This window comes from Grammomys surdaster, unplaced genomic scaffold (genome assembly GCF_004785775.1).
Source record: "Grammomys surdaster isolate TR1022 unplaced genomic scaffold, NIH_TR_1.0 126576, whole genome shotgun sequence".
In the NCBI taxonomy this organism is placed as follows: domain Eukaryota; kingdom Metazoa; phylum Chordata; class Mammalia; order Rodentia; family Muridae; genus Grammomys; species Grammomys surdaster.
Window position 1 is genome coordinate 628 of NW_021621367.1, and position 12,379 is coordinate 13,006.

Sequence of the window (12,379 nt, forward strand, 5' to 3'; positions counted from 1 at the left end):
CCCTTTGTAACCTTGGCTGACCTGGTCTCCCTCTGTAGATCAGGCTGGCCTCCCATAGGGATCCATCTGTCTCTGCCTCTGCCTCCCAAGTGCTGGGATGAAAGGAGAGAACCACCCCTAAACTACTTACTAGCTTGTTGCTGGTTTTTGTTTTGTTTTGAGAAAAGGCTTTGCTATAACCAGCTCTTCCACATTTAAATTTTCCGTATGTATGTAGGAATATCTCAGCCTCCTCTGTATGGGGATCGATCAGGGATGGAATCCCTACCCTGAATATATATGTGTGTGTGTGTCTGTGTGTGTGTCTGTGTGTGTGAGTGTGTGTATGCATATATATTTCTATTTATATATATTTATTTCTATGCATACGGGTGTTTTCCCTGCTTATGTCTGTGCACTGTGTTTGCCTGACGTCCGAGGAGGCCAAAAGATGGCACTGGATCCCCTCAAGTCCCCTGGAACTGGAGTTACAGGCAGTTGTTACTCACCAGGTGAGTGATGAGAATGGATAGAATCCAGGTTGTCTGCAGAAGCAGCTAAGCAGCTAATACTCTGAACCACTTCACTGTCTCTCCAGCCACTCCGCCACACCTTTTTGAGACAGATATTCCACTAGGTAGCCCAGGTTGGTCTGGAGCCGGTGATGGCCCAATCTGCTCCTCAAATGTTAAGGGTATTATGTGTAAGCCACCTCAACCACACCAGAAGTTTATTTGTTCATCTTTTGTTTGTTTTGTGTTCTTTGAGACCGAGTCCTACTATGCAGCCCTGGAACTTACTATATTCACCAGGTTGGCTTGAACTCAGAAATAAATCTGCCTCTGCCTCTGCCTCCTAAGTTCTGAAATAAAGGGGTGCGCCACCATGAAAGTAAGCTATGTATTGTTTATTTATTGAGACAGAGTCCTTCCTGTCTCCCTGACTCCTGGTCAATTATCCCAAGATCTCCGCCCCCTCCCTCCCACCCACAGCTTACCCTCGTCTTAGTGCCTCAAGCAAAGACCGGGTTCAGTACAGATGTTAAGACAAATGTTTTAAGGCTTGATCACTAGAGGCCTGTCTCGCTTCGCCCCAGGTTGCCCTGGACACCAGTCCTGCCTCAGCCTCCCCGGTGGTTAAGATGACAGACAGAAACTCTCCCACTTCGGAGGAGAGTTTCAGTTCTGAGTTAAGAGGTCGCGACTCCCGCAGGAACGTCAGGCAGGAAAGGACTCGGCCGCCGCCGTCCCCGTCCCATCTGTCTCCCGGATCGCAGGGCGTCGAACTCCACCCTCCCGCCTCTGTGTCCCTACACCTGGTGTTTGGGCGTGCCTCAGTTTCCCAGCGGCGGGGCGTTTCGCCAGCCCCGCTCCTCCCCCTTTTTCCTTTTCCTCTTCCTCTTGGGGCGTCGGTGGCCGCGCCTGGGGCTCCCGGAACTAAAAGCGGACCTCGGGCGGTGGGCGGGCGGGGGCCACGTCAGCGGGTGGCGGGGCTGTAGGAGCACCATGCGGCGGGGCGCGCTCCTGGCTAGCGCCCTGGCCGCCTACGCCGGGTACCTGGCGCTGGGCGCGCTGCTTGTGGCGCGGCTGGAGCGACCGCACGAAGCCCGGCTGCGGGCTGAGCTGGGGACACTGCGGGAGCAGCTGCTGCGGCACAGCCCGTGCGTGGCGGCTCACGCCCTGGACGCCTTCGTGGAGCGGGTGCTGGCGGCCGGACGGCTGGGGCGCGCAGCGCTGGCCAACGCCTCGGGACCCGCCAACGCGTCGGATCCGGCGTGGGACTTCGCCTCGGCGCTCTTCTTCGCCAGCACGCTAGTCACCACCGTGGGTAAGTGAGCGCGGACCAGCATCCATACACCTTCATCCCAATCGTCCGGGGCCCGGAGGATCCTCTCGGAACAACCTCCATTCCCAACTGACCCACACTGGCCGCAGCTGCCCAGTTTGGAGAGCCCTCGCGCAAGCCGAGCCGCTCCTCTCAAGTACACACCCCAGTTCTCTCGCAGTAGGGATCCCCTCATACTACTTTCTCAGACAGCATCCCCTCTGGTGCCTTTTTGTTTGGTTTTGAGATAGCATCTCCCTTTAGGCGCAAGCTGGCTTGGAATTTCATCCTTTTGCCCCAGCAGCCTCCTAAATGCTGAGATTACAGGTGTGGGTCACCAGACCTGGCTCACTCTTGTCTTAACCCTGGGATTATCATAGGTGATCAGCGAGGGCCTGTGACTTTCCTCGGGCGTCTAATGTCGGGGGAGAGGGTGTTACAATAGGGCTGGCACACCATCTCTTCCAGCCTTGTCTCCTGGCTCCAGATAGATCCTTTCTGGAACAATCCATTTTAGCTTCCTCCTGAACTCAGTGCCCCAGTGAACTGTGAGTTGAACTCAGGCCTTTATGCATGCTAGTTGTAATCGCAGGGCACCATTATTGGAGGCCTATCTTCTAGGAAGAGACCTTAGCCAGACCTGAGACCATTTCTAGGATCCCTTCCGCTTTGGGCACGCTCCAGCAGGAAGGTACCCATCCCCCCCTGTTCCCGCATTCCCTACTCTAACACAGGGTTCCAGCCATCTTTCCACCTCTGGGTTGCTGGGATCCTTCCAATCTTTTCCACTCTAGACTCAGGATTCTTGGATGAGCCGCTCCCACAGCCGGGTGTAAGAAAGGTACAAACCCAGAGTGTCCTCAAGGAAGAACCATTGGCTGTCCATCTTGAAATCCTCTTTCCCTCCAGCCAAACCTCTTGCCCATTTCAAACCGAGGACTAGTCGTGAGGGTCTCTTTCAACTCAAGCGAGGAGGGTTGAGGTGCAGCTCAGTGGTAGAACACCTGCATGAGGTCCTGAGTTCAAGCTTTAGTACTTCAGAAAACAAAACGGGCGGTGGTGGAACGCCTTTAATCTCAGCACTTGGGAGGCAGAAGTAGGTGGATTTCTGTGTTCAAGGCCAGCCGGGTCTACAGAGTGAGTTCCAGGACAGCCAGGGCTACACAGAGAAATCCTGTCTCAAAACCTAAACTCGTGAATGGGACTCCTATCCCTTCTCCAGACTGTGACCCTACTCAGTGAGAACAAATCCTCATCTCAGGACAGGATCTAAACAAAGACTCAATTCTATCTGCTCTCCCCTTCGGCTTAGCTGTCTTTTGCTACTTTGTGCGTTCTTTTTCCCACCCTTTCAACCTTCTAACACTAGATAAGGGCAAAAAAGGGATAGAGAGGAAAGAGAGCCCTGAATAAAGTCGGGGTGAGAAAGGGGGCAACGTTAAGGAGAGACTACTTCTTGCTAATTAGGTTGTTGAGTTCCTTGGGGCGAGTTTGATCTTCAGTCAGGATGTGTAATCTCTTCTTGTTTCCTCTTTGCACAGGGCAACTTAATCAACCACAGCTAACAGTGACCAACAAACAGCCCACCACACCTCTTATATATACACTTTTAAAAGTCCCCAGAATTCCAAATGTCACACACTCGCAGAAATCACGCCCCTGCTAGAGCAGGAGACAAATCATAGTTAGCTGCTGTGGACAATCTGAAACAGCCTCGTATCCCTATGCCTGGGATTAAAACAAAAACATATTCTTTTTTTTAAGATTTCTTTATTTATTTTATGCATATAAGTACACCACCATTGCTCCCTTCAGACACACCAGAAGAGTGCACCAGGCACCAGACCCCATTACAGATGGTTGTGAGCCACCATGTGGTTGCTGAAAATTGAACTCAGGACCTCTGCAAGAGCTGTTGGTACTCTTAACCACTGAGCCATCTCTCCAGCTCGTTTGTTTGTTTGTTTGTTTGTTGTTGTTGTTGTTTTCAAGATAGGGTTTCTCTGTGTAGCCCTGGCTGTCCTGGAACTCACTCTGTAGACCAGGCTGGCCTCGAACTCAGAAATCCGCCTGCCTCTGCCTCCCAAGTGCTGGGATTAAAGGGGTGCACCACCACCGCCTGGCACAAAAACATATTCTTATAATATTTCTGTGTTTGTACAAAAAAAAATTCCAAAATTGTCACTATATCACCCAGATGACCAACATGCTCACTAAGGATTCCCCAAACAGGGAGGATGTCCTGGAGCTGGACCTCCTCCACACCCCACAGCTGGGACATCCCTTGCCACCCAGCCCTGCCCCAGCCTGACACATGACACCCTCTCTATCTGGAACATTCAGGGCCCTCTATGGCAGGGTTCCTCAAAAGCATTCCTCACTCCACTTGACACCCAGAAAGGACCTTAGCAATGTCTACCTTACTCCTTCCTTCGGATACCTGGGGCTCAGGAGCTCTGGCTTCAGGAGGATTCATACAATCCGAATGATATCTGCTGGTGCCTCCTATGGAACCAGGACCCCAAGATCTCATTCTAAACCAGGATCCTGGTCTTGATGTAAGGTTACAGACTCCTCGGCTGGCCGCGGTGGGATACACCTCGGTACTCAGGAGGTGGAAGCAAGAGGATCAGTCAGAACTATGTGAGACCCTGTCTCAACAAGATAAAACAGGACAAAGGAGAAGCCATGGGGGAAGGCGCTTAAGAGAAACTGGATTCAAAATCCCAACACTCAACGTAGCTGTTGAGTTTGGCTGCCCAAGCCTGTTACTCCAGCGTTGGGGAAGAGACAGGCGCTATCTTGGGACTTGAGTCCCATGCTTTTGGTTTAGTCTGAGACCCTGCCTGAGGGAATACACTGAGGAGGGGATGGGCAGGACAGCAGACAATGCTCCTCTACCTCTTTGCACACCTATGCACGTACATTCACACACCACACACACACACACACACACACACACACACGAGCACCACCTACACACAAATATTAGCACTCTGCAGAGCTTTCTTTGAGGCCCATTCAGTTAGGACCCACCCCTACCTGCACCCCCAGCCCTTAAGAACCCTGGGAAATTCTTCTCAGAAAGTCCCTTTTGTCCTTATACCACAGACCTGGGAAACCCCTCTGCTCCCCCCGAGGCCAGGTTCTGCTGCCTCCCAGTACCTCGAGCTCCCTGAGGAGACAGACTTCTTTCAAGGACTAGAAAGGAGGAAGAGAGAGGGCCACAATCATGTGCTTCTCCAGCTGGCAGCCTTATAGAATCATGGATGGCTTTTGTCCCCCATTTGGGGCGCTCACTGTGTGTGACCAGCAAACTGAGGTCCTTGGCAACAGAGCTCTGGGTGTCTCTTCAAAGAAAACAATGAACTGGTCTCTCCTGAGGCTAGCTTTCCCCAAGCTTCCTGAGCCTGCCTGACCTGCTCCTGGACTTCCTTGGGTCACAGCCCTTCTGTCTCTCTCCTCTCAGACTTCTCACTTCTGACAACCCTTGTGTCAGGTCATCCCTGGTGCTGGTAGAGGGACAGGCGAGTGGCGATGGGCATGCAGCAGGCACAGCCCGGCTGAGCAGCCGTGCAGCTGCATCAGCTGAAAGGAGACCACAGTTTCTCAGCCATAGCATTGGTAGGAGCTCACCACATCCGGGTTTAACTCAGGCCATGCAAACAGCCTTGTGAGGTAGCTGCCACTTACTGTCTGTCCGTCTGTCTGTCTGTCAAGATAAGGCCCAGTGAAGTTGGCCAACTTGGACTTAGCCACACAGCTAGGAGAGTATAGAACATTGTGGCACATGATTTCAGTCTTAGCACTCTCTCTGGAGGCCGAAGCAGTGGGATTGTTACAAGTTCAAGGCCAGCCTTGAACTCACAAAGTGAGTTCCGATCCAACCAGGGCTTCCTAGAGTTACCCTGTCTCAAGAAAACAAGACAAAATAAAAATGAGAACAAGTAACATTAATAAAACTGCTGACAGACAGAGGCAGTGGAGATTGGGGAAATAGAAAACCAAGTGGTTCTAACCATGACCTTTGGTGAAATGGTCTACACCAGGTACATTGGTCCTGATGGATAAATCTGATCCCTTCTGCTACTGTGGGTGGCACCCCTGGTTTCAGATCCAGAACACAGGGCTCTGTTTTGCTCCTCATCTTCTGCTCCTTGTGGATTTCGGGTTCCATCAAACTATGCAGGGTTTTTGAGATCAGTTCTGACAGCCAGTGGGTTCAGTTAGTGGGAAGAGGGCAGTGCCTTAGAGCTGGCTCTGACAGCCTAGCGCGCAAACGATGGTGATGTGGCCAGGCCTGGTAGTTCAGGCTCATAGTCCTAGCTATCAGAAGGCTGAGGAAGGAGGATCCCAATTTCAAGGCCTGCCTGGGAGATTTAGTGAGATGCTCTCTGTTTGCTTGTTTGTTTGTCTGTTTGTTTGTTTGTTTTGTTTTTCCAGACAGGGTTTCTCTGTGTATCCCTGGCTGTCCTGGAACTCACTCTGTAGACTAAGCTGGGCTCGAACTCAGGAATCACAGAAATCCACCTACTTCTGCCTCCCAAGTGCTGAGATTAAAGGCATGTGCTACCACTGCCCGGATCCATAAAGGAATTCTTAAGAAGCTTGGCTCTCACAGGTTCTCCCCACCAAGCCCTTCCCTGAAGCCTGGGGCCTCATTCAGGCTACGCGGGTACTGCACCACTGGTTCATGCTCTACACCAACAAGATTCTTCTCTCTCTCTCTCTCTCTCTCTCTCTCTCTCTTTGAGTTAGGGTCTGTCCATGTAGCCCACCCTAGTCTCCTGTGTCCTGAGCTTACAGGTATGGAGCACCATGCCTGGCTTCCCAAAGAGTTTTCCTGTTCACTGGGGACATATGATAGATGCCCTGTGTGACATCACAGGAGAACAGGGCTCAGAGGGCTACACTGATGGCTCAATCTGTCGGTGTGAAGAGCCGGTAGTCTCCATGGATGTCTGCTCACACTGTGAGATGCTGTCTTAAAACAGTGCCTCAGGTAGCACCATGACTGTGAGTCAAGCTGGGAGTTCTGACTACCTGGAGAAATGAAACGAATTCAACGTCCTTAAAACCCCCTCCCACCGGTCACTTCATCAGAAGACAAGGATTTTGGCCGGATGGTGGTGGCGCACGCCTTTAATCCCAGCACTTGGGAGGCAGAGGCAGGCAGATTTCTGAGTTCGAGGCCAGCCTGGTCTACAGAATGAGTCCCAGGACAGCCAGGGCTATACAGAAAACCCCTGTCCCAAAAAAATCAAAAAAAAAAAAAAAAAAAAAGAAAACAAAAAAAAGAAAACAAGGATTTCAAAGACCCAAAACCTGCTGTTGATTTGGGCAGTCTCAACGCTGCTAAAGGCAGGAAATGGGTGATATAGAGAGTCCTACAAGGGAAGGAAAGACATTTACAGTCCTTGTAGCTGGCTGGGGGCGTGGCTCAGTGGTAGAGTCCCTGCCTAGAATCCCCCAGTGAGGGGCTGGGGGCGTGGCTCAGTGGTAGAGCCCCTGCCTAGAATCCTCCAGCCTCGGGCTGGGGGCACACAATATAATTGCCTAGCTGCGCCAATCTATGGGTTTGATCTCCCAGAACTTGGGGGAAAAAGGTTGTTTTTGTTTTTTGTTTTCTTGTTTGTTTTTTTTTTTTGGTTTTTCGAGACAGGGTTTCTCTGTAGTCCTGGCTGTCCTGGAACTCACTCCATAGACTAGGCTAGCCTCGAACTCTCAAACTCAGGAAAAAGTTTTTTTTTAAATGTGAATATCTCAAAGCAAGTCCAGAGGGTTTATTTATGGGATTTTCCCTGGGCTTTGGAAGAAACCATAGCTCTCGGATCGAGGTGTCTCAACTGAAATATGGGGGATGGAGGAAGAAGTAGGGTTGGGGGAGCTTAGGCCTCAGGCTGTGGAGGTACCCGTGTGCAGGAGGCCTCTTCTCCCCACAGGCTATGGCTACACGACCCCACTGACAGATGCAGGCAAAGCCTTCTCCATCGTCTTTGCGCTCCTGGGCGTGCCTGTCACCATGCTACTTCTGACTGCCTCAGCCCAGCGCCTGTCACTGCTGCTCACCCATGCACCCCTGTCCTGGCTGACTCTGCGCTGGGGCTGGCACCCGCAGCGGGCAGCCCGCTGGCACCTGGCAGCCCTGCTGATGGTCATAGTGACTATATTCTTCCTGGTACCAGCGGCGGTCTTCGCCTACCTTGAGGAGTCCTGGAGCTTTCTGGATGCTTTCTATTTCTGCTTCATCTCTCTGTCCACCATTGGCCTGGGGGACTATGTGCCTGGGGAAGCCCCGGGCCAGCCTTACCGGGCCCTCTACAAGGTGCTTGTCACAGGTGAGCAGGAAAGCTAGCCGGGCACCTGCAGGCTGGCAGTGGGGGCTGGGGCGGGGGGTGGGTGGGCAGGGAAATGGCCCTGTTGTAAGAGGTTTTGAAGAGGTTCCAAGAACCACTCAGCTGTCCCAAGGGAGAGGCGCCTCTAGGACCACATCCTTGCTGCCCTGGAGCCTGAGCTGGAAGCTGAGGCATCAGCTTACCACTTCCCCCGTCTCCCCTCCCTGGTGTCTACAGCTTACCTCTTCCTCGGCCTTGTTGCCATGGTGCTGGTGTTGCAGACTTTCCGACGTGTTTCCGACCTCCATGGCCTCACGGAACTCATCTTGCTGCCCGATCCGGACCCTGCCGGCCTCAGCCCGGATGAGGACGATCAGGTGGACGTTCTGGATGCTCCGACCAGTCTGCATCAGCACCTCTCTGCTGCCTCCCATGCTAGCTACGCCTCGATCCCCAGGTAGCTGTGGACCTGGCCACACCTGGCCTGGGCTTTGGGCCCCACGTGACTCGATCCACTGGAATGGCCACGCAGGCTCTGTCTCTTCACAGAGCTCCATTGGGAGGTGAGGAGCAGCCGCTCTGCTCCTGTGTCCTCCGCTCCTCAGGGCACTGACACAGACATTTTCTCCTTCCTTTTCTCCCATTTCTTCTCAGACTCTGACCACTTGAGCATTCTGACTGTGTTGGTGAGAGTGCTGGTTTATACCCATTTTTGTTCTGTTTTGTTCTTGTTGTTATTCTGTGTCTCACTCTCTTGCCTGGTTCGTCTGGCACACCCAGTTCTGGGCTCCAGGTCTGGACTCTGCTTCAGCCACTGTATTAGTGGCTTTGTCTCGGTCAAATGATTCCCCCATTCTGAAACTTGATACCCTCAGCCATCAGATGCAGAGGATGTTCAACCTCCTCCACAGATCTTCACTTCTGTCCTGCTATTCCGTGCAAGGCACACGGTAAGATTAGATGAGGCTTGGGCTCTGCTCTCATTGGGGTGACCAGCCAGTGAGGTAAACTGACTGACTTGTCCCTTGGCAGTGACTAATTCCAGTGGGCACTGGAAGAGGCAGAGTAGCTAGGACTGAGGAGTGGACCCGAAATGTCCATGCGGATTTTCCTGGAACAAAAGGGACAAGAACTAACCCAAGACCTGCCAGTCAAGAGAAGAAATCGTCCCTTCTTCTCAGGTGTCTATGGGCCATAGTAGCTATGGGAAGAGGCCTGCAAGGGGCCAGCATCTGCCTCAGTGACTTAACAGGCAAGCAACTGGCCCAGGATATGAACCCAGATCCAAGGGGCATGAGAGGAGCAACTTAGCATAGTTCCATGGAGAGGCTGTGTCTGGTTACTGGGGCACTGACTGATGGCCTTGGGCTGGGGAGCCAGTCTTCCTGGGTGTGCCCTGTAACTGGGCCATGTTTTGCCAGTGCATTTGGACTGTCACTCTATCTTTGGGACTCTGTGTCTGCTAAATGGTGACCATATTAATGCGACTCCAAATGATGACATCAACCAGGTGCAGTAGCAGGTGCCTGTGATCTGAGCTGAGGCAAGAGGCTTGAGAGTTCAAAGGCAGGATGGGACACACAGCAGGAGCCAGGTGATAAAATAATTTAAGAAATAAAATAATAATAATAACAACAACAATAATAGCAATAATAAAATAATAATATCAATAGTAATAATAAATATAATCAAAGGAATTTAGTGGCAGGGTAAAGGGACATAGAAAGACATACAATCCTCGGGGCTGGGACTTGAGCTGGGCGGTGGTGGCGCTCGCCTTTAATCCCAGCACTTGGGAGGCAGAGGCAGGTGGATGTCTGAGTTCTAGGCCAGCCTGGTCTACAGAGTGAGTTCCAGGACAGCCAGGGCTACACAGAGAAACCTTGTCTCTAAAAAAACCACAAAAAAAAAAAAAAAAAAAAACCTGACGGATTTTGTCAGGAGCTGGAGAGATGGCTCAATGGTTAAGAGCACTGAATGCTCTTCCCAAAGGCACTTGAGTTCAATTCTCAGCAACCACATGGTGGCTCACAACCATCTGCAATGGGATCCGATGCCCTCTTCTGGTGTGTCTGAAGACAGCAACAGTGTTCTCACAGATATAAAATAAATAATTTTTTTTTAAAAAAAGGATTTTTTTTTTAAAAAAAGGCAACTAACAAAAGCCAGACTGAAATATTCTAATTGTTAAATTGTAATTTGGCAGACCACTGTGGGGGCAAGCCCTGAGCATGATACTCTGTGCAGCTATGGACAGCACGGTAGCCCTGGGTTCAGTTCCTTTTCTCTCCATAGAAGACGAGATCCCATATGTGCTCTCCTAATGGCTGCCATAGACATGTTATTTCTAGTGCAAGCAATAGAAACATCAACCAGTATTCTGAGAATTTTAAGGAAAGCTGGCTCAGTACCAAACCACTCTAGAAAGTCACACAGGGGAACTGGGTATATTGGCATATACCTATTATCCTAGCACTGTGGAGGCTGAGGCTTGAGAGTCCTGTGGCTAGGCTAGCCAGGGCAACAGACGACAACACAAAACTCCAAAGGGCACTAGGACGTTCACAGTGGTGGAACATGTCTACCACGCATGCAAAATAAAACAATGTATGACTATAGGTGGTGGGAAGATGGTTTAGCCAGGCAGGCCTGAAAGATCTGAGTTTCTCCCAAGCTCCCACATAAAAAATGCTAGACTTCATGGTACAGCCCCGAGATCCCAGTGCTGGTGGGGGAGGGTGGTCTTGTGGGGGGCAGAATCTGTGGGTAGAGGGCGGAGCTAGAGTCTCCAGAGCAAATGAGTGGGCTCCAGGTTCCTTGAAAGCCCCAGCTTCAAGAAAAGGGTGGAAGCAGAGCCCTGTAGTACACACCTTTAATTCCAGCATCTGGAGGCAGAAGCTTTTAGCATTCTGTCTAAGCTCCACCCCCGTGGTTCCCTGGCAACAGCCAAGAAGGCTGGCCCACTATAAGAGGGGCTGCTTGCCCCCTCCTTGCTCTTGCACTCCTGCTCTCTTGCTTCTTTCTTCCCCTCTCCCCTTTCTCCACATGTTCACGGCCGGCCTCTACTTCTCTATTCTCTCTCTCTTCTCCCCCCCCTCTCCCGCCTCCGCCTCTACCACCCTCTAACTCCCCTCCCCCATGTCCTGAATAAGCTCTATACTATACCGGTGTGTAACTGGTCCCTCAGGGGAATGGATGCCGCAGCATGGGTCCACTGAGACACCCCCTTTCCCCACCCCTCACCACACACCTCCACAGAACATACTCTCTTTATGTTTTTATAAACACAACAGAAGCTGGTGGAATTTCTGTGAGTTCAAAGCCAGCCTGGTCTACAGAGTGAGTTCCAGGACAGCCAGGGCTACACAGAGAAACTCTGCCTCGAAAACTGAAAACAAACATATATTGTAAGGCATGTGGACCATGCCTGGTATGGTGGAGCATGTCCAGGTGCTGGAAATCTCAAAAATTGAAATTAGAATCTCATCCTGACCAAAAAAAAAAAATCTCATCCTGAGACTGACAGGAGTAGGGTTAACTCCCTCCCTGTTCCATGCCTGCCTCTGAGCTGTCACCAGGTGGTCAAGGACAGTCAGTTAAGTACTCAGCACCTGGATTGCCTCTCCACGTTTATGAAGCATCTCAGTAGCCTTAGCCTTCATCCGGTGACCTTTTCCTCCCTGGATATTCTTATGCCCTTTTCCGAAAGCTACATAACACCCAAATGAAGTGTATACATTCAAACCCATCCCCAGTAAAGAAATACAAACAAGCTAAGATCATCTCAGAGAGCTGCTTCCTTAAATATCTCAGGAGAAGGCTCCTTCTCACCCATCCCTCAAATTCCCACCCTCCCCTAACCCCTGCCTGCTAGCATTTCTTCTAGGCTCCACCCAACAGTTACCTAGCAATAGCCAAATAGGCCTGGCTTGCTATAAAAATGACTGCTCCCTCCCTGCAGCTCTCTTTATTCTCTCTTACCCTTTTCTTCTTTTCTCCCTTCTCTCCTCCCCCACTCTCTCTCTATGTGTTCCCAGCCAGCCTCTTCTCTTTCTCTCTCTCTCTGTCCTCAATCCCCTCTCTCTGCTGCTACTCCCTTCTCAAACTTCCTTTCTTTTTTTTTTTTTAAAGATTTATTTATTTTATATATGTGAGTACACTAGCTGTCTTCAGACACACCAGAAGAGGGCATCGGATTCCATTACAGATGGTTGTGAGCCACCATGTGGTTGCTGGGAATT

The 12,379-nt window shown here is 51.1% G+C and overlaps 1 protein-coding gene across 2 annotated transcripts; it reads left to right on the plus strand.

The window, feature by feature from the left end:
• The first annotated feature begins 1,484 nt into the window (after positions 1–1,484).
• Kcnk6 (potassium two pore domain channel subfamily K member 6) lies at positions 1,485–9,779 on the plus strand. Of its 2 annotated transcripts, XR_003710436.1 has the most exons (4): positions 1,485–1,806; positions 7,746–8,141; positions 8,376–9,088; positions 9,171–9,779. XR_003710436.1 is itself a non-coding variant. In XM_028760752.1 (3 exons), the coding sequence occupies exons 1-3, from the start codon at positions 1,485–1,487 to the stop codon at positions 8,597–8,599; spliced, it is 942 nt and encodes a 313-aa protein (XP_028616585.1). In that variant the 3' UTR covers positions 8,600–9,779. The 2 variants fall into 2 exon arrangements, 1 of the variants encoding a protein (XP_028616585.1); XM_028760752.1 differs by having other exon boundaries at positions 8,376–9,779.
• The last annotated feature ends 2,600 nt before the right edge of the window (positions 9,780–12,379 follow it).